Source organism: Alternaria dauci, chromosome 2, assembly GCF_042100115.1.
Source record: "Alternaria dauci strain A2016 chromosome 2, whole genome shotgun sequence".
Taxonomy (NCBI): domain Eukaryota; kingdom Fungi; phylum Ascomycota; class Dothideomycetes; order Pleosporales; family Pleosporaceae; genus Alternaria; species Alternaria dauci.
In genome coordinates, this window is record NC_091273.1 from 464776 (window position 1) to 486892 (window position 22117).

The window sequence follows — 22117 nt, forward strand, 5'->3', positions numbered from 1 at the left end:
AATGTTTCAACCTCCCTCGCATCTGATTGAGCCTCAACAGATAGCTCCCGCGCGCGAGGTAGGGCGGGAGGCCGATGTGGGACCGCGGAAGTAAAGCAACAGCCGCAACGGAACCTCTCACCCAGTCGATCTCGACATCAAACTGTGGCTCCACTTCCCTCAGGTACCGCTCTGATTCTGTGTACCTGAATGGCTTCCCCAGACTTGATGCGCCAAAGTGTCAATGCGGTAACCGCTGGCGCACTGATGCGCGCCAGCTCGGACATTTTCTAGAGGTGCCGCTTCTCGATGCTGATTGGCCCACGCAGCGACTACTCGAGATGCCATGAAACCACGGTGGTCCAGACACACCACGAGCAAGAATAGCAGCGATCGCGACCATACTCTTTTCGACATGTTGTTGAGATGGCATACAACTCTGACTTGTATAAGATGAGCTGGAGGCAGCGTCGTAGTAACATCATCAAACACATCATCAACCAGCTCATCACAACTCACTTCTCTTTTCGTCTTTTTTCCTCTTGTTTCCTTATTTCCTTGTTTCCTATCTGGGTCTCATTTATTCAACGGCTTTTCCTACCACGACACATTCTCTTCTGCTGTGCAGACCGCTATCCATTCCTTACTGCATCAATCGCTTCGTCTGTCTACTTCAAACTCCATCGGATCCTTAGCCACATCTACCCTACAACATCCAACTTCAGTCCGCCAACATGCCTGTCCCAAGCTACAACGCCATGCCTTTGAGCAAGATGTTCCTTGGCGCCCGCGTCCTCCAGGCAATCTGCATGATCCTGATCATCGGCATCTGCTCCAACTTTATCCAGATGATTGTCACAACCGGTGTCGAGCCTCCTAAAGAATTCGTCGGCACACTGAGCGTGGTACGTACACATCCCATTTTCTGGATTCTTCCACATCGCTAACATGCTTTCTCCAGACATGCATCGCAGCCCTCTACATCATGGTCAGCGTAGGCTATTACTGGTCCCAAGCCAACCTCGGTCTCCTCGTCATGACAGGCGTCGACTCCCTCATCCTCATCGCCTTCATCGTGTGCGCTGTTACCCTGGGTAAACCAATGTCCTTCCTCAACTGCTACGTCATCGGCAAGTCTTCGGTAGAGGTCGATACCATGTACGCCAGCGCTTTTGTCACAGCGACTGTTGAGAACCTGAACAAGAGCACGAGCAGCCTGGGTCACTGGGCGGGTGTCACGAGGAGCAACTGCTTCCAGGCCAAGACTGTTTGGGGTATGGCTATTGCGCTTTGGTAAGTTTTGAACGTGTTTGTGATGGTTGGCCAAGTATTAACATAGCTCAGTATACTCTTCACCGTTTCTTGCGCTCTTCTGCCTACGCTTTGGTACAAGAACAACATGAAGAAGCCTGCCAAGACCGTCGAGGAGGCTTAAGCACCAAGTATCCTTGGCCTTTGATACAACGACCAGACACGAAGACTTAGCAGTCAAAAAGGAATGTGTCTGACAAGAGCGCTCTCTGCCAGTTCCTCATCCTCCTCCACCACTACTATCACAAAAACTCATGCCTTTCTTTTATCTGTCAAAAACGCAAAAATAGTCTGCATTGCGAGGGAGTTTGGAGTCGTCTATCATCATTTCTGTTTTTCTTCTTCAGACATTGAATGTCGATAATCCTAATGGATAGTTTTGGGCCTAGTTGCTCTATATCAAAAACATTTATATGAGTTTATTGTACTCTCTATGTGTGTGCCGCCGTGATCAAATCAGTTTGCCCCAGTCGTTTCATCCATCCTTCCTCGCTCATCCTTCTGTTCTTCGCTGTTGTCGTATGAAGTCTCGTTTCTTTGTCGAGAGCGCACGGACAGTTGGACGCTTTCCGGCTGCCGTCCCTCGGATCACCTTTCTACAGTGCTTGATCATTACAAATCCGCTGACAGTGTATATATGTCTTTATTTTGCACGTAGTTTGTCGAGGTGATAGTCATCACTTCCCACTCAACAACTCCGATTCATGGCTTCCTGCATCGAGTCATATCACAGTCAACCGAAGTAAGTGAAACCTCGGAGTCACACAAACAAATGACTGTCTTCCAAGTGTAAAGTCCATAGCATGAGTCGATGTTTTGTTGAGGTATGCAATACGTACTCCCTGCCATGTTGTATTGTGAGTAGTCTTTATCCTTGCAAAGGCGTACTAAGCAAGGTTGAGGCTACCACCATGCGCATACGAGCGTGATGCCAGCAACGCGCCTTCTCATCAACAACTTGTATGTTTCTATCCTTTCCTTACTTTCGATTCATTCATGCGTCATGCTATAAATGATGCTCTCAGATTACCATGTTTCTACCATTAAAACCACAGTACCTTGAACTTCCAACACCGTCATTTAAAAGCACAACTACCACGACCAATCTGTTAACTAAGATCACAAGCACATCAAGCGTAGCAACTCCAACTTCTATCCGCCTACTCCCCATCATGTGCGAGTACACACAACTGATATGCTCCAAATCCGGCTGCCAAACCCACGTCCCAGATTCTACAACCTTCCGCAAAGTCTGTGGCGCAAAGCAGATTGGATACAAACTTCCAAAATCAAGATTGACAGGACCCGAAGCCTTGCAAGCATCAAAGTCATGCGAGGAAAAGAATCGCACGTTTGTGACTGGAGAGACGAAGGGCTTGCTGTGCGAAGAACACCAAAAGATCAAGGATGATGCAAGTTGGAAGGAGAAAGGTATAGGACATAAGGCAGAGCGATTGCCGACGGGTATGAAGAATCTGATACATGGCGCGAATGGGTCGCCGAGACGGCGAAGGGGTTGATTAGGATCAGAGTGGTGTGTGTTCTGGGTGGACGATCAGACAGACGATATGCGGGCACAAGTCTTCTAGGCAGATTACGATATAGTGAATCCTGAATTGAACGTATAGCTGTTTAGCACATGGTAAAACGATCCAACCCCGCGGACCCTCCGCCTCCGAAGTCGCTCTCCCAATATCTCAAGCCGGAAGGTGACAAACCGAAAAGCCCGGTGAAGTTTGCGACACAGTAAGATTCATGACTGATCTCGGCTTCTCCAGATAATCAATCATGAGCTGCGAGCAGTGCTTCGTATGCGTCAACGCCCTCACATGCAGATCAAGATACTTCTGATCTTCCTGATAGCCGCGATGCAGCCGTCGCCACATGAGCGCGCAGTGCACCATGTGCTCCCGAATCTCTGTAAAGTAGGTATTTGGCGCGACCACGTCGCCCATTTCGTCTTCGGTAAGCAGGCGCTTGGCTTCGCGTGTTTCGTAGGCTTGCCATTTGGCGAGACGCTTGAAGTCGTCTAGGTTCTTGTGGTCGATGCATGGGTTTGGTACCCAGATGTTGGAGAGGACGTCGTAGGTGCAATTGTTTGCTCGGGCGGTGGTCGAATTTGTACCGCAGTCGAGGGTTCTCATGCGTGGTGGTTGTGGAGGGAATGGGCGGATGAGGAAGCCGAGGAGGGTTGTGATTGCTATCGCGAGTAGGAATATGAGAGCATGCAAGGCGATGGTCTTTTTCCGGTCTCCGCTCTTGAAAGGCGAGGGTTTCCAGCTGTGTGGTTCTAGCAATAGTCGTTCCTCATGCGAACTGTCCTGCGAGCTCTCTGTCTCTTTGTCGTCATTGTATGATCGATCTTGAGACATGTTCTTGGATGGAAACCTGTTCAATCATCAGTCAAACGTCGAAAGCCCAGTCGAGAATGAGGCGGATTACCGTTAGACTCCTGCAACCTACGAGCAGATTGTTGGATGTTTTGACAGACCGCGAACTCGCGAGCGTGAGCAAGATTGTCCTTTGGCACTAGCATGTACTAGAAATGATACAGCTGAGAAAAGGTGTGGACCCCAGAATCATTTCCACAATAGAGTCCAAAGTTTGACGTAGAAACGCGATTGCCTATCTGCTACATCAGTTCTTCTCATCAAGATGGAGAGTACAGTCAGCATGAGTAAGCTTTTCGGCTGCGGGCCGATGCGCTTTCTACTAAGATCCTGCTATGACTGTTATCTGAGTAGACACTGCATCGTAACGACTAGATACCGATGTCTGTCTGAGAAGTGGCTTCGAGGTGCGCTCGGATCGTTGTCCCAGTGGCTGTTAGCCCATCGGTGCAATCCGCAAACATCTCGCCCAACCTACAAGGTTCGTGATCAGGAACCACATTCTACCGTCCAGACACTGCTGAGCTTCATATGTGGTTCTGTATAGGAATGATCTGTTGGTAGAAGATGAAGAATGCGATGCCTGTTATTACGGTTTCTGTTTGCAGTACGCGTACAGCTATCACGGCGCGTCATCGACGCGTTCCCTTCAGGCTGCGCGGGCATGATGCCGCACGTGTCTGAAAGTTGATAGGAGAGCCGTATATCGTATATATTCTACGCTCCATCTCCCTCAGTGATCGCGTTTGTCGAGAGGCATCCCAAGTCATTGTAAGTGTAGAAATCTGACTTGTGAAACAGTTGGTGGTGAAGAAGTGGCAGGACGACTGGGGCTCGGGCGCTGAAGTTGCGGGCCACTGCCCAAGCGGCGCCCCGCCCGCCAACCGCATGTCGACCAGCTTCGATCCCTTGACACTCGATCCCCGCTGCACGCGGCCAACAAAGTTTCTGTGCGAATGCGAAAAGACGATGCTGCGCACAGCACGACATCAGCAATGGAAGAAGCAATGCACAAAAGTTACGAAAGTGTCAACGCTACTACGATGGGAACTGAAGCACAAAAGCGATAGAAGTTGCTCGACCAACCCCGGAAACCAGCAGCTCCAAAGGCAACATGCCTATGCTACAAAGACAAATAGCGACTCGCAGTCTTATCCTATCAGTTGACCTTCTTCTCTTGTGATGATAAACCCGACTCGACATCCCCTATCTTCCTATCGGCGTCTCGTGGCTTAAGCCAGGAGAATCTGGCATCCATTTTGTCTTCCAACTATCAAATGCTTGTCAGCATGGCGCGGCGAACCACGCTGGACGGCTCAATCACTTACGCCAGGGTATTTTCTGAAGATGATCCACACAGATATAGTCAGACCGAGCGTACCGAACATAAACACCAGATACCACCACCATGGTGGGTTATTCGCGAGGACGTTGACATACATGCCGAACAAGCCCTGATAGGAATTAGAGACAACACACAACCAATGATATGTTTCAATGCGGACCACATACCGAGACGAAAGTGAGAGGTAGAAAAATGAACTGCGGAATCAGCCCTGCATACGAAGAGGAACAATCTTTAGGTAGTTTACCGTAATCCAGCTCAGTCGTTTCATGCTTAGATTGAGCGAGGTAGATTTCTGTGTTTCTCTGATGGATGTCAGGTTGAATTCCTAACCTTCGTATTAGTTACGTCTAACAACTGTTACCCAGATCGCGACAACTAGGCTGATAGAAAAAAGGGCTACTTGGTGCTACACTATGCTGTAACGTACCAATTGAATGACTGTAGCTAAGTCCCTCTCTAACTTGTCGTATCTCGATTCGCCAGTACTTGCAAATTCTTCAATGGTATTAACGATCTCGCTAGCACCATCGTCCCCAAATCGACGAGTATTGTATGTTTTGCAAAGCCCTCGAATGACATTGACCTGTCTCTGGTATCGGCGGCGAAGATGGACCCACGTAGCTGCCTCCTTCAAGAGACGATCCAGAAGTCCCCGAAACTGTCCATTCGCTCTAAGAACATCTAAATGCTTCGTGATTTGGATTGTGTTAGCAGCCACAGTCGTTGTCTTTGGCCAATCTTTGACGGTTCTGACTTACACAATGTAGCAAATGAGTATCGATTTGACCGAAATATGCTAGCCAACCTGTTGTCAGTTCGTCCAAGAGGTCCTGAAGGAATGCCATCCCACTAGATGGCATTGAGATATTGTTGAGGGTACTCCAGTGGTCCATACTGATCCAACGGTCGTTGCCATTGAGATCCTGGTATATGTCCATGTCCCAGCTAATCTTCAGCTCTTTGAGATTGACTCCAAAGGGATCATGATCCTCGGACTGAGCCAGCAATGGCACACTCACCGAGATTCCATATCGTAGCCTTTGATGATGATCGGAACTAAAGAACATGTCGCCATGTGGATGTTTTGTGCGCCAGACTGGATCTTGTTTAACCCAGAAGCTGGAATCAGAATATACCCTATGGTCTGGAATCAGCGAAGTGAAAAACGTGTGAGCAAGGTTCACCGATCTCAATACTCACAGCAATCTTCGTGATGTTCCCGGTATCGTGTGATTAGCCCACTTGAAATCTTCGGCTGAATACAAGCTCATTTTCTTCCTTTTCAGATCGTCTTCCACAAGCTCGATGATGGCGGTTTTGGAGTCACTTCCCTGTTTACCCAAAATACAATCTTCTACGGATACATGTGCTGTATCAGCGGAGTGTTCTAATAGTAGATCAATAGCATCGCTAAATTGACCTGCAACGGCTAATTGAATGGCAGAGCGCCCATCCGCATTCAACTGATCGACATCGACACCTGATTCAAGCGAGAGTCGTGCGATCGCCAGGTCCTTACGAATCACGCCGATATGAATCGGGGTATTTGAATTCCAGTCTCTAATATCTGGGCCAGCAGCCCTAAGCAGAGTACCAGCGAGCGAAGTCTGCTTCTTATCCAGTAGCAGTGTGAATGTCTTATGATCGTATCGGGCTAGAAGCTTCATAGTCTGGTCTTGGTTCTTCTCGATTGCGCACCACAAAGGGGTGCGTCCTTTTGAGTCGATCTTAGCCGGACTAGTTGGTATCTTCTCCTTTCCCAGCAGGTACACTATGACCGATGTCAATCCTAGTTGTGCTGCAAAATGGAAGCCACTTCCGGGAACATTGAATGACTGGCTGTAACCAGGCTGCGGTGGCTGTACTGCTGATGCTGCCATTGCTTGACTTGCAGAAGCCACTTTGCCAGCATTCGTGAGGAATGAATCAATGAGAGGCTCTGGTAAGGAATTTTGCAGCGATTTGACGTGATCTGGCCAGTATTGTGTTGCGTATTGATAGAAGCGGTATTTATCCAATCTCGACTCGAACTCGCCATCTGTTGTGCAGGGACCTTTGGTGAACTCATCGAAAGAAAGGTATGTCAGGCAGCATCTTGTGACCATATCTTGAGCGTTTGGGTACCAGGTGTTCAACGTCCGTAGCAGATAGTCTGAGGCTGTACGATGCATGTTTAATTGGTCGTTGATTTCCGCATAAGAGACGAAGTGAACATGCTCGCACAGCCATGTGAGAAACTTTGTGGTTAGAAGACCGGCTGAATCCAACTTGTGGGAACCATCCTTGACTGCTAAAGCATGTAGTAGCTCAGAGCCCTGTAAGGGTCTCTTTGCGAGCAGTAGCCACGCTAGAGCATCATGAACTAATTCTTGATCGTGTCTCCGAAGCTCTCTGATATTTTCCATGTTCTTGGAATAAAGAGGCTCCAGGATGAAATCACTCGATAGCAACTGCTCTTTCAACAACACTGGGCTTCTTGTATCCATAAGTCCGTTCATTATTAGCTTCGCAGCGAATACTCTATGAGCTAGTTAGCCAGTGTTCAGAAGTCGAAGAGATCTACTGACAGGCCATTTGAATCTTCCATCACCCGTCTTTTCACCTCTGCTTGCAATTCTGAATTATCGCGGACGAAATCGGGCAGAGTGCTCAGTCTTTGTGTGACGTAAGTATCCAAGTCTTGTTCAGTATCCCCGTCACTTATGTGAATCACTTCCACTTTCTGAGGTATCGTAATCGAGCTTGAACCATGAGTAGCTGTAAGACATAGCCAGAGGTTCTCTTGTGTCAAGCTTACAAGCCCCGAGAACAAAAACGTGTAGGGTGGACCAGCCAGCTGATCATAGTTGTCGACAACGATATAGACCCGACGAAACGGCTTGACAATCCTGGGAAGCATTTGTGACAGCATTTCTTCGAGTGATGGGGGTTGGGGCCTTTCGCGAAGGAGATCAAGGATGCAACTCTTTTCCCCTGCCATGTGATAATAACTCATAAGCAAGAGGCTTTGTCGTCCCAGTTGATACAGTATGTCTTGTAGTAGTAAAGGTGCGGTGCGTTCACCTGGGCTGTCTCCAACGTGAATGAAGGCAATAGCAGCCGACAAACTTACTGTTTGTTCTGCAAGTTTGCCCACGACTAAGGAGGCGGCCGTCGTTTTCCCTGAACCTGGCTTGCCCATGAGGAGAAGAGTACTCGGATCATCCTCCAGCCAGTCTTGAAACTGAGTAGTTTCGAAAATCCACTCCAACGTCCCGGATGCTCTTTGCGAGGATGCTCGTGCACGTATCGTCATAGAATCCTCGTCATTTTGTGAGTGAAGCCACTTCAACGTCTCATCCACTTCAGTTTCAGGCGATCGATAGTTTCCGGCCACTTGAAAATCCATGCTGGCGATCTAGCGCACCAATAGTTAGCCGCACCGTCTATACTGCCTAGATATCGGTGCCAGAACGACTGAACACAGATCCTAAGCTTGCGTGGGAAACGTACCACGTCACAAGCTTACCTAGGCACGCCCGCAAGGCTGAAATGGACAGGTGCGTGATGTTGGGTAAGGCGAACACCGGTTGACAAAGACCAAGTGGAAGGCAAGCCCGCCTTGAAGAAAACACAACAATTCGCGCGCATAGATTCTGTAAGATAGGGGGCTAAGAAGGGGGTCAGGATGTTTATATCGTTCAGCCGTCTAGTGAGTGAGCTGAGGTGCAAGTCAGCTCCCTTGGCAGCTCCATCCACTCATCTGCAGGTGGCGCCCAACCACAGCGCAGCAACCGGCCTTCCACCGCGTAAGAAGCTTCCGATTGCATGTCTTATCTTCCGACCGAAGTAGTGCCCGTAATGTCGAATTGAGAACTTAAAGATCCCGCCAAGGCCGCACCTGAAGCGTGGCAAGAGGTTTCTATTTTCCTCATACATACAGCGCTCCTGTCGCAAGCACTCAAGTGGTGACAATCTGTTACACCAGTATATTTAGCATTCTTGGTACAAATCATGCGGCCCTCCCACGTACCCACTTCCTTGCCAGAGGCACAGCAAAACACCACCCAACGCCTTGCCATGCTACACTTACTGAGCAAAGAAGATGCAAATATCAAGTTAGATCAGAGGAAAAACACGACGACGAAATCTCAGAGGCGAGGCTGTGCAAGTGATCCATACACCCCACACTCACGGTCTCCTCCCTCTATCCTCCTCCCCAGGGCTCGCTGTTCCATTTCCGTTCATCGACCCATACCCATTGATTCCCTGGCTCCCACTAGCATTCGGCATAAGCGTCTCCCTAGCCTCTTCTGCCTCCTCTTCAATGTTCTCCCTTTGGATCTTGTGACTCTTGCGCCACACGAACGCCACGAGCGCGAGCCCAACAAGTAACGCCAAGCTAAGCAAGATGACATTGACAGGCATAGGGTCATTGTGAAAGGTCTTGTGTGTAGCGGCATCGAGGGCAGATTGCGAGAAGTTGAGGATACCGGCGAGGCAGATGATGAGGCCGTAAACTTTGCCAAAGGTGGCGAAACCGAAGACTTTGGCGGAGTAGTCACTGGAAGAGATGTAAGTATAGAGTTTGAATGTGGCGGAGGGATGACTTACGAGACTGCGGTGTAGTATAAAGGCCGGTACAGCACGAAGAGGACGATGTTGGCATACGCTGCCCATGTTTCTGGAATGATACCTAGCACTCCGATAGTTGTCGCGACGGTGACGAGTAAGGATAGCGTAAAGGTAGTGCTTGTGTTGTCGAGGAGCAGACCAATGAATGGAACTGACAAGACACCGCCGACCGGGAGTGCGACATCGAAGAAATTGTTGATCTCGACCGCCTTGTCATAGTCGTGGAAAAGGTATGTGTACTGCGTCCGAATTGTGGCGACAAAGTAGTTGATACGCGTCATCTGGAGGACAGTGAACAGTGTAATGAGAATGAACCAAGGAGTGCGGATCTGCTGGCTAGCGGTGCGACCGTGTAATGCTCCCCATACACCCGAGATATTCTTCTTCTTGTCTTCCTCTTCGGCCTGCTTCTTGCCGTCTTTGGTGCCAAGCAAAGATGTAATTTCGCTGACGATGCTGTCGCGGTGTGCTCGTCGCGCATCTTGTATGCTTCGGACCGTCGCGGCATCTTCGATCTCGTCGTCTGAGTCGTGGATGACTTGCTCCTCCTCTGCGCTAGTAACGAGTTCACCAACTGTCTTGTAAGACACCGATGGCATAAACAGGGTTTGTACCGCGAGGATAAAGGCTGGAACGATAAGGTAGATGAGGAAGAACTTCTTGATCGAGAAGTTGCCGTCGGTGCCTTGGTAGATAAGTCGGTATACCAGAAAGATCGCGCTCGAAGTATCGAAAGCTCCGGTCAAAAGTGCCAAGATGAGTCCAGAGTATTGCGGGAACGTGTTGCTGAGCTGGAACGACGAGATGAAGATGAACGGTCCGCCCAACGCCATGAACAGATAACCGGGAATGAAACCATCAATTGGCAATTCCTTGGCGAACGCGAAAAGCAGTGCGCCAATTGTTATAGATATCGCACCAGTGATGCCGCACACGCGTGGTCCGAAGCGATCAAGGATTGTACCAACAGGAAGCGCGACGACGTTCGTGGACACGGCGGCAATCGTAAACATGAGGTTGAGCCGGAGCTCCTGCTCATAGCAGACGTGTACATTTTGGTCCAGTTCCTCCTTTGTGCAGTAGTCTCTGTACACGTCCTCCTCGAGCAGTACGGGTTTTATCGCGGCGTAACCGAAGACGACACCGGCAGCGAATAGGCAGTAGATAACGGCGAAGAAGACCTGGACTGCGTGAGATTAGCTTCTGTGCGCCCATACCATGCACCATGTGATACATACGCAGTCTCTTCCACCTGGGTACTTCGAACGCGCCTATCGTCGGCTCTTCGCCAGTCTGCTCCGTCCATGTGCCGACAGGATTGAAGCTCATCTTCCGGTGCCTGGAGTCTGGGCTTGCCTCTCTGCTCCACGGCTCATGCTCCTCCATCGACGTCACTCGTTGGGAGAGCGACATGGTGGCCTGAATTCCTCCTCTTCTACAATACAATATATCGGTATATCGCCCTCAGATCACAACAGGAGTTTGATCCGGAAGCTCTTCAGCTGGTGTCCAAACTTTATCCGGGTATGACGTCGCAATCTTTCTTTTCAGGGACCTTGGCGCGCAATTGGCCAACCAAACCACTTCGACAAAAGCACGACGGAATCAGAGTCCGCAATGGAATATCCTGTGGCGCGCAAAAATATGGGAAGCAGGGTCCTATATAGCACAAGCACAGCATCGAATGGCGCAAAGCGGGGACTTGCTGGCCTGCAGCCCGGGTGCATGAAGGCGCTGACAATCCGACGCGCTGGTTCGCGCGTGATCACAAATGCTAGGCTGCGAGGATTTCCATTACGCAGTTTGATACCACGTGTGATATACGGGAGCGATGCGCTCATCATGACGAGTTGTATTCAATCGCTCGCGGCTCTTCGCACTCTAAAGCTTGCCTTTGTTGCGAAGATGGGATGCTTCGAAGCTTGCTGCTGGCTGCAGCCAATAGACGCGCGAGTCAGCCGCGGACAGGAGCTTTGGTAACCGTGCAGATGAGATGCCATCAAGCATCAAATTTTCTTCCTTTCACCTCCACATGTTCGCTGAACGCCGATGCACGATGAACACCTGCCGCGGGCGCTTTCCGACGCAGAAACGGGCAGCTTTGCAAGAACGAGTGCGACTGCAGAGTTTTCTATTGGCTTGCAAGGGGTGGAAGTGTACATTTCCGCCGAAAAGGCCCAGACTCTCATGGTAAACACTTGGCTATCGTCCCTACTATGTACATCGCTTGAATCTTCCAGGATCTGGCCTTGGAGTTTTGCTAGGGCTGACGTTCTGACTTCTGAAGCTGGTACATCCCAGATTACGATTGCCGGCCCCGCCGGACACTTCAAGCCGCGGACAAAGATGCACTTTGTACAAACCGATGATATCCATCCAGGTATGCCATCGTCCAATGCGGTCGTAGATGCAACCTCGCTGGAAGATATGATTCCTGTTGATCTCGGTTAGATAACATAGTCTCTGCTTTTCGTTTCTCTTTTCAGTTCAAGAAAAGAGGTAAATGCATAACTCTTAGGCACGACCGCAATCAAGCAAAACAAGGTCAATTCCTTAAAGCACGACCAAACGAGTGGACTAGGTTACAAGAGACCTCGCATGCACCGCAACACCATGTCCAATCCTTTCTGTCCACCATCACCACCCTTCGTCCGAGTCTTCATCATTCATTCCAAGTCGTGATCCCAAGCGATCCGGTATGCTGGGCATGAGTGTTCGCAGAGTCGACAATCTGTGAACTTGAGAGTATCGCTTTACTCAACGTCAACAGCATTGATCTTCTTCTGAGGTTCGCGCTTCTCAACGTCAACGGCGTTGATCTTCTTCTGACGCTTCTCGACGTCAACAGCATTGATCTTCTTCTGAGGCTCACGCTTCTCAACGTCGACGGCGTTGATCTTCTTCTGACGCTTCTCGACGTCAACAGCATTGATCTTCTTCTGAGGCTCACGCTTCTCAACGTCGACGGCGTTGATCTTCTTCTGACGCTTCTCGACGTCAACAGCATTGATCTTCTTCTGAGGCTCACGCTTCTCAACGTCGAAGGCGTTGATCTTCTTCTGACGCTTCTCGACGTCAACAGCATTGATCTTCTTCTGAGGTTCGCGCTTCTCGACATCGACGGCATTAATCTTCTTTTGAGGTTCGCGCTTCTCGACATCGACGGCATTAATCTTCTTTTGAGGCATTCGCTTGGCGAGCCCAACTGAAGTGACAAGCTTGATTAGAAAACTTCCAACACTGTTGAATTTCTGTGATGTGCTTACTGGGTTCAACAAGGCCAAGGCCATTGGTGTCTGCAACAGGTAGTGCGGAGACGAGTGTGGTCATGCCCATCATGACGGAGAGGATGGTAGTCGACTTCATAATGAATGATGAGAGGGAGAATAAGCGATGCTGGATCGATCGTGTTGTAATGTGGAAAGATGCTTGGTTGCGTTGTGATGAGGTCTAGCTGGTGGTAAAATGTTCTTCTTAAGTATGGCGATGCTGTTCAGCCAGTCTGTACCATAATGGACCCAGATGTCCATTCGGCGGTGTTCACACCAACTTCTCCGAGCGTTACTCACTGCTGCTCTCATTGAGCCTTACTCACTGTATAGTTGGCTTACCCCTACTCAACCCGACATTCGCAGAACATGTTGACACTTCCGACTGACATCCACATGCTACGAGTCAGGGTAAGCGATTACATTACGAATTCTTCGTTCTCTCCATGACACAGGACGTGACGGATTGCTTGCGGGTATGGGTGATGACTGTTCACAAACAGCTAATCAACAAATCTTACTCAGCACGGACCAATCACTTGTACACTACTACTACAGCCCTGTGAGGCATGCGTAAGCATCGACACTAGTCATCATTCACAACGAATTACGATGCCTCTCGCTGCTCTAGAGTAGACTTCTGTCCACAAGACTATCACAGATGGGCCTCCGAGTTGGCGGCGAATGGATTGGACGTCAAGAATACGGGCACGAGCACATTCTCCTCTCGAGGCTACAATCATGCAGCCATATAGTATTGGGAGGTGCATATTTTAGTATCCTACAATCGGATCCAGTGCATAGCCAAAGTATTGTGCACGTGAACCATGAGGAATTGGTTCCAGATTCCTTGAGCGTGCAAAGAGATTGGTGTACCTTCTGTGGTTCAAATCGCGCGATTGTTCTCAAGGACGCAGCAATGGTTTTGGATAGCTAAGCTCATAGAAATACACAGTTGGCCTAACTGCGTTGACACTCATCCTCTGGGAACTACGGGAATGATGTCTTTGTTGGACTAATGTGCAGGTGCAGTCGTGGTTCATTAGAAGCTACTTCGGGATGGAAATCTTGGTGAGACTTTCCCTACTTGGTCATTGAGTATAAAATCCTACTAGGCGGCACTAGACTTTCTCGATTCCTCGTCGAATGAATCAGGATCTCTCAACTTCTCTTCTTCGTCTCCAATCACGAACGGGTCAAATCCTTCACCTTCCACCTGCCCATAGCCTTTCTTGATGCTGGCCCGCTTCCCAAACATCATCATGCCTACCGCCAGCATCTCGATGAAAACTACCGCTGCCCAGAGCCATCGCAAGGTATTGCTCTTTCTTCCATGCAAGAGTCCAAGGAAGACATTGAGATTCAAAGCGAGGAAGAGTGCGCGGCCGAGATAGATGTGTACGAAGGAAGATCTAGTCCGCTCTCCGTACTTTATGTAGTTGATGTGGTGTTTGTAGCCGAATGTGATCTGGATCGGCACTGCGACGGCGATCGCAAGACCAATCAGCTTGTGTATCGAAGTGAAAGTCCCAATCTTCAAAGTGTTAGCGAGACATAAATACTGTCAACGTCACTGAATACATACCTGGAATACATGCGTGCTTTTGGCAACCCCAATGAGACAGCCAACCAGTAGACCAGTGGCAGAGAGTGCTTGCACGATCCAATGACCACGAAAAGCCCACGTCAGTCCGCTGCGGATCAAGAGGATTCCAAGACAGTTGAGAACGACTGCAGAAGATAGTATCGCGCCATGCGCGTCCCACGTGTTAATATGCGAGCGGGTCGCTGGTGTATCAAGGCTTGAAGAGCCTATTGCATGAGTTGATGAGCGATCTGCAGTGACTATAGGATACTCTTCGGCCTGGTTCGTGAATATCGCTTGCGCCATGTTGAGGAACGTAAGACCTTGGTCACAGTCAGAAAGCTCTTTTTTTGGGATGTGAGAGTTATAGCTTACCATAATCTGTATGCATATCCATCCGCAGGTTTGGGTTGTTGGTTCTGGTCTGCTGTGCGGAGCTGCTTGCGAATAACCACGATTGTTGTTCGCTGGTAGCATTCAGTGGACCGAGACCGACCATCTCGCACGAGTGGCAAGTAGCCTGTAGAATATGATATCCGTTCCGGTCAATCTCCGTACTGTGAACGTGAACTTGTCTCTGGTTCATGAGTGGGTGTGGTGCGTCATGTCCAATTGTTGAGCGCAACGACAAGACAGTGTCTTTGCATTCTTAGTATGTTTTTTCATGGGTATTGGAGAATTAGATAACTCACCACCTTCTTGTTCTCCTGGCCATAACACAAACATCAAAGCTCGATCCATAACTTCTCCAATTCCGAAGGCTGCCCAGCCGCTACGTTGGTGGAAGTTGACGGAAAACGTCATAAGCAAATCATGTCCTCTTTCATGCTGTGACTTGAGAGTCTTTACTGCCATGCATGCATCTGAATGCAGCGCTGGGTTGATGTGGCATATCTGTACCGGCTCTGATCCTCGGCAGACGTTGGTCACAGCCAGAAGGGATGTGAGGAAAAGGTTGAGTCGCTTCATAGTTGCTTGAAATTTTGGCGTCTGGCGAGAGTTCCAATCTGACGTTTCTCTTTTGGATCGAATGCGGAGCGAAAGATAGTGGAATACAGAACTGAATCATGGAAGCTAACCCGAAACGGTCAACTGTGGGGCTGTAGTCAGCGTCTCACGAAACCACCACAGCTGACTATACCAGGACCCCTGCGCAAGCACTCGATGACGACCGAGTATTAGATTTCGGATGGAAGCGATACGAAGCTGTTCTTGGGAAACGAGCCACTGGACACTTACATACACCCGCTCGACTTCTCAGTTTTCCGATCTCTTTCCGCCACGGCTTCTTCTTCTTTTGTCTGGATTTATCCCATCCTCAACGCGCCAGAGCGCAAACGGAATGTCTTCAGTATACTCAAGATTCGTCGAAAGCCGTATCGGCGTGGTGAAAACCACTATTCACTCTATTCTAAAACGCCCGGCGACGTACCCGAATTCCACATCATCCTCTATCTCGGACCAAAGCGAAGACACACCGAACCGACCCGACAAACACCAACTAGATGCAGGGTCCAGTGAAATACCATCGACAAATGCGATATGGCCCTACGTTATCAACATTTTGTTGGCAGTAGGACTGACCGTTCTTGTTGGATTTGTCTTCCGTCCTTTCCCACCGCATGGTCCTAAGATGAAAACATTGAGCTGCGGAGCTACCTCAACCGAGGCACGCAAAAACGGCTGCACGTACGACGTGCTAGGGAATATCTGGGTGCCTACTCCCTGTCTTGATACGGAAAATCTTGCGGACTTCAAGCGCATGGCTCCCTGGCAAGCATATGACTCTGCCAACGCTACTCGTCAGCTTACAGAAGAGGAGATGTCGGAGTATCTCATACCAGATGGTTACTGGACACCGGTCCGAGAACACATGATCCATTGTGCTCTGATGTGGAGAAGATTGCACGACGGGTTTGAGAAGAACGGAAGATTGTTGGATAAGCATGTTATCCAAATGCACCATACAGAGCATTGCAGCCAGACTTTGATGGAACACCTTGACATGCCTACCTCCTTCCTCGATGAGATACGCACTCGAACAGAGGCCGGGTATTCTACTTGTCAGGTTCCTGCTTAACTTGTTCAATGGAGTTGTATTCCTAGACAGCGGAGGCATTTGGGAACGTAGCCAGCGATTTGCGTAAATGAAAAGCGAACCTTATGAAGAATTGATATGAAAAAAAAACTAGGAAACTTTGAGCAACAGCCGTGTGACCTGTGCGTGGATTTGCGCAGAGTGTGAGTTCGTTGTTTCTGACAATAAGGCGCGGCCTCGGTACCCTGCGCAACGTGTCAAGCCGAGGTCGGCGATACCACTAAAGTAAATGGCGAAGAAGACGCGCAGGAGATTTCGATATGTGTCGAGTTGTGGAGGAGTCAGGGGCGGTCGAAGTTTAGTTGGTGTGTCGCAGATGGGATGGTAGGTGCGGGGCTTGGGAGTGGGCTCTATTTTCTCCGGTGCGTCCCTCGGAGCCGCTGGTCAAGGCGACGTCGCGCTCAACGCCTGCCGGCCCGCCGGTTTTGCCATCACCCAACCATGAATTTATCTCGGTCGAAGTCGGTAATTCGAGTCTGACAGCATGTACTGATGGTTTGCGCAACGTTAAAAAGTAGTAAGCAATGCTGCGCCCTTTGCTTTGTAGAATGCCAGGTCCGCGCCACCGCAGGTTGGAAGCAGCTCCCTAGGCGGACACGCCCATGCTATCCACTGCTGGTGATGACACTACTGTCAGCGAAGGGAACAAAGACACCAGATGCCATGAGAACAGGTAACGTTCGTGTCTTACGCGTGTGATTACTACACCCTTGTAGTAAGCTCCTTCATCGCCCGAGCTCCGTCACTGGCTGCGATGGGTGGAGACCGTGGAGTCAGTTCACATCGAGTACTGGCATGCTCGTTCCCGTATTGCGGCTCGAACTATCTCATCTGAGAACTAAGACTTCACTCGACAAATTTTGAACGTTGGCACACATGGAGAAGCTGCGGATAGCTGAGGATTCGGCCTCACAATCATCGAATCAGGAAGGAAGTTTGATTCTACCTTTCATGGCTTCTGAGGGTGGCTTTACACCCTCGAGCGCCTTTATGACGGATGCCGGAACCCTCGCAGATTCATCAAAGCGAGGATCTCGAAAGCTACCCACCACATCACTCGTAGCCATGGCATGCGGATTCGGAGGGTATGTCACACATCAAAATGCGAACGATATTCTTACAGCTAATCTGAGCCTGCAGCTTACAGATTCTTTGGTCCACGATCTTCTCCTATGGCTCATCCTACCTGTTTTCTCTCGGTATATCCACAACCCAGTCATCACTCATCTGGGCAGTTGCACCACTGTGTGGCTCAATCATTCAACCTATCCTGGGTGTCATCAGCGATCGATCACGTATTTCATGGGGCCGACGAAGACCGTTTATACTTGGCGGGGTGGTGTCTACAATCTTTGCTGCCACAACATTAGCCTGGGCTGAGCCAATTTCAGTCGCGGTTTGCACACTTTTCGGCATAAGCAACGCCAACGGATGGTGGGGAACTACTACGCGGACTGTGACTATTCTGGCCATTGTCATTCTCAACATTTCGATCCAGCCCCTCCAATTGGCCCTGCGCTCGCTGAATGTCGACATTTGTCCGCGAGAACAACAATCCATGACAAGCGCATGGGCAAGTCGCTTTACTGGATTGGGAAACATCATTGGCTATGTTCTGGGCTCTTTGCCGCTGCCTTGGATCTCTAGCGATTACGAAGCCATGCGTTTTCGGTATATGGTTTACTGGACTACCTTCGCACTCATCGCCACATCATTCATCACTTGCTACTATACCGAGGAGGAGGATCCGTCACTGTCGGCGTACGAGTCAGGTTCCGAGCGCCCGGTCTATCGAATCTTCCAAAACCTCATTGATGGCTTCTCAAAAACTTCCAACAGGATAAGACACGTCTATCTCGTCCAATTCTTTTCTTGGCTGGGATGGTTTGGATTCCTGTTCTATAGTACAAGCTTCATCGGACAGCTCTACGTCGACGAGCAAGCAGGAGACAACGCCAAGATGAGCTCGTCAGTCAAAGATTACGGGATGAGGCTAGGCGCTAGAGCGAATTTGCTTTTCGCCATCGTGGCTCTAGCAACGAATATCATTTTGCCAAGACTCTCAGGCGTATTGAAAACGATGCTTTCGGGGGCGAGAACCGACGGTGGAAGGACGCAAGGCTCTTCTTCTACACTGGGTATTATCTGGAGTTTCGGTCAGGTGCTCTATGCCGTGAGCGCTCTGTCCACGACAGTGGTGTCTTCAAGTACGACAGGGACGTTTATAATCGCCATCGTAGGTATCTCATGGGGTGTGACTCAGTGGGTACCATTCGTCATCATTGGGGAGGAGACAGCAAGACACTCCACTGACGAAGAGACTCCTAAAAGAGAGGATGACGATACATGGAGTGTGGTACAAGGTGGAAGAATCATCGGTTTGCACAACACTGCCATATCTTTACCGCAGATCGTCGCGGCTCTTGTTAGTAGTGCAATCTTCTGGGTTGCGCAAAACCTAGGTAAAAGTCGTGCCATAGTATGGGTGATAGGCTGGACCACGGTTCCTGGAGCAATAGCTGCTTGGCTTGCGTTCTTGATGTAAGCAAGTCGCCAATTCGAAATCGACGTCGACATAGGTGATTCATCACGTAGCACATTCGCAATCTCAATACTTGGTATCAATTTTCGTTACGACTTGAATTCCATGTCTGCTCCAGCTCTTATTAACATGTCTACGATCTCAACGTGGTCATGCTCTATTGCTACATGCAATGGCGTCTCTCCTGCTACATTGATGGCATTGACATTGACGCAATGCGATAATGCGAACGAGATCAGGGACGGGTGGCCGGACTGCGCAGCGAGATGCAGGATGTTGTTTCCATAATCATCTACAATGTAGACATCTGCCCCATTCTCAACCAGAAGCTCTGCAATACTATCACGGCCTCTTAGTACTGCTTTCTGCAAGGCATTGAGGCTTGGAGGTAAGGTAGAATTTGAGGAGGAAGTAGACGCCGATGACGGGACCGTGGAGCGACCCTAGTCAAGATTGTATTAGCAACCCTGTATGAATGGACAAGAAGCAAAGGAGGCCGTAGCAGACATACAAACAAGATAATATCGTTCTCTAGATCCGTAAGGGGCGTGGTTAGATCGAATAGGTTGGCTCTTTCGTTCTTTGTTCGTGAGGCTATGTTGCTGTTTTCTTGATTGGACATGGACGAACTGCTTCCCACTTCTCCTGTATTGCCGAATATGAAATTTTGGGCTGAAGATTCGTCCGGCGATGCTACTGCTGGAACATTGATCGTTTCCAAACTAGGTAAAAGTGCATCTGGAGCTGCAGGGTTGATCGAATCTCGACGTGTTTGCTTGGATTGTGTCGAGTCTTTTGGCGGCGTTCGACAAGGCTGTCGCCTTTCCTTGGGTGTTGTGGGTGGGCTACCTGATATGCTCCGGTTGAACACCTCTAGTTGCTCCAATCGGCGCTTGATATTGCGGCCTGTGAAGTTAGTTATATATCGAATGTCTTTAGAGTAAACGACCTACGATAGTTGCGCTGCGCTATCCTATTCTGTACTCTTCTTCGCTCATTTGCATCGGTCAATGTTCTCCAATCCTCGTCTTCTTCTTGTCGTGACATGATTCCTCGGTCTTCTTTTGGTGACATTGGGTTCCGTGATGTTTGCGGCTGATACCAGTGAGACGGCAGCCAGTTCAACCGGGGCGCTTATTATTCCAACGTCAGTTGTATGGCTTGGATTCAGTAGGTATGCCTGCCATGAGCACGGCCGGATGCTCTTTGGGCGATCCGATTTGCGTCGCCGTTCGATCTGCATCATGCAGGTGTTCATGGTGTTAGAGTCAAAATGATCTTACTAAACATGTAATTGAGAATTCGTGCTAGCCTTCATGGAGAGTCTTTTGGTTTCGCTTAACTCAAGGTGGGGGCTTTCCAGGTATACGCAGCAGTCGAAGCGCGGCGTAACTTCTCGGACCGATGCATGGCGAACCCGTACCCGGACCTCTAACAATGCATTCAACATGCCTGGACCATGTCATTCCGCCTTGCATGCACCGCCGGGTTACATCGCGGATGGACTCGGATTCATCGGACAACGTATTAGCAGATCAGCTTGCGAAGCAAGCAGAGTCGCTGAGTAAGATGCGTCAGCGTCAGTGTTTCCCCGCAACATCACTGCCAATCTTGGAAGGCAAATTTTGACAGGCAATGGAGACAAATCTCCCTATCATAAATAACAAGTACCTGGCAGAGGGAACCTTAATCGAAGTTCTAGTCCAATCCGTCAACACTACTAAAAATTCCGCATGCATATATGATATTGCGATGCCAGCCTTCTCACTTTCACCGAAACCTAGCGAAAACAACTACCCACCAAGATCACTTTCACACGGCTTGGAAGAGCAAGACACACTACTACAAAACGCCTGTTCGGAAAAACCTTGGCCAAAGACTCGCCGAGGCATTGCGTACGCCAACCTAGTGGCTGTGGCCCTCTTCCTCTTCACAGTCGTTGTTGGATCGCTCGCATGGCTAGCTGTATCTGCAACACAGCAAACCGACGAAGCACCGACACCGTCGAAGCCATACACCGACTGTGGTAGCAACTACTCAACAGCAATTGCAGCCGGGTGTATATACGATATTGTTGGTCCCCAATGGACGCCGCCAGAATGCTATAACGCCGACCTCTCTAAAGAATACGCCGCGAAGATTCCAAGGCCGATGTTCTTTCGTTGGGAGAATCTCACGGAGCCGATACCAGAAGATCCTGTGGAGATCTCAAAACATGACACAGTCTGGACATTCGACAAGTATCATACGGTACACTGTGTTTATATCCTGGAGCTTGCAGCACTAGCGGCATCGATGGCTTTTTCCGGCAAACAAGGTGTTTCTTTGAATCATATTGCGGCCAACTCCGCACATACAAGGCATTGCACCGAATTGCTGTCAGGTAATATGACCTTCCCGGGTGAGACGGAGATTCATCGTCCCGGCTCCGCACTTCGCTGCAAGGGACTAAAGTCCTGAGATAACGGTCAACCTGTACCTAATAAAACTTACTCATTCATAAGATCTAGATCATTTCGTACGATTTGGTGAAACACTAATGTACCGTAAATCCATCCGACGTGAGTTTGATGGAAGCTTGTGGAGGATTCTAAGGCTTGTCTGCGCCTAGACTTCCGTTCAACGTGATACATACCTAGGCTCTCACGACATTGCCGACAACTTGGCTGCCGCGGCAAGTTTCAAGTCATGGGTGCCTGTGAGAAGTAAGCATGCACAACATACGTCTGCGCAGGAAAGTACCATGCTATCTCAACGGGAATTTGAGAGTCACTCTACACAAAACACGCATGCAGGCAGGTGACCATTCCTGCAGCGTCGTCCCCGCATGTCATCAATCGTCGCAGTTGCTTTCAAGGGTATCAGCATCGAGATCTTGCAGGAGCTCGTGTTCCCCATGTGACGACGATACCGAAGATGACCCGTGATAGATGAGCCACTCGCAATTCCCGCAATGCAATCTACAATACGCAAGGACAAGG

At 49.5% G+C, this 22117-nt stretch overlaps 4 protein-coding genes across 4 annotated transcripts; 1 reads left to right on the forward strand and 3 right to left on the reverse strand.

The window, feature by feature from the left end:
• Positions 1–713: 713 nt before the first annotated feature.
• On the forward strand, positions 714–1414 carry ACET3X_002248 (uncharacterized protein; the record flags this gene model as incomplete). The annotated part of the gene is made up of 3 exons (XM_069448704.1): positions 714–884; positions 941–1272; positions 1324–1414. The coding sequence occupies 3 exons, from the start codon at positions 714–716 to the stop codon at positions 1412–1414; spliced, it is 594 nt and encodes a 197-aa protein (XP_069308795.1).
• A 1573-nt stretch (positions 1415–2987) lies between these two features.
• ACET3X_002249 (uncharacterized protein) lies at positions 2988–3662 on the reverse strand (the record flags this gene model as incomplete). The annotated part of the gene is made up of 1 exon (XM_069448715.1): positions 2988–3662. The coding sequence occupies one exon, from the start codon at positions 3660–3662 to the stop codon at positions 2988–2990; it is 675 nt and encodes a 224-aa protein (XP_069308796.1).
• A 1046-nt stretch (positions 3663–4708) lies between these two features.
• ACET3X_002250 (uncharacterized protein) lies at positions 4709–8666 on the reverse strand. Its single transcript, XM_069448725.1, has 9 exons — positions 8521–8666; positions 7596–8425; positions 6229–7548; positions 5787–6165; positions 5456–5716; positions 5273–5353; positions 5193–5222; positions 5009–5134; positions 4709–4950 (listed from the first exon to the last, which is right to left on the reverse strand). Exons 2-9 carry the CDS (start codon positions 8414–8416, stop codon positions 4840–4842), a joined length of 3129 nt encoding a protein of 1042 aa, XP_069308797.1. The 5' UTR covers positions 8417–8425; positions 8521–8666; the 3' UTR covers positions 4709–4839.
• Positions 8667–8933: 267 nt separating this feature from the next.
• On the reverse strand, positions 8934–11295 carry ACET3X_002251 (uncharacterized protein). The gene is made up of 3 exons (XM_069448736.1): positions 10881–11295; positions 9622–10828; positions 8934–9571 (listed from the first exon to the last, which is right to left on the reverse strand). The coding sequence occupies exons 1-3, from the start codon at positions 11053–11055 to the stop codon at positions 9199–9201; spliced, it is 1755 nt and encodes a 584-aa protein (XP_069308798.1). The 5' UTR covers positions 11056–11295; the 3' UTR covers positions 8934–9198.
• Between the last annotated feature and the right edge of the window lie 10822 nt (positions 11296–22117).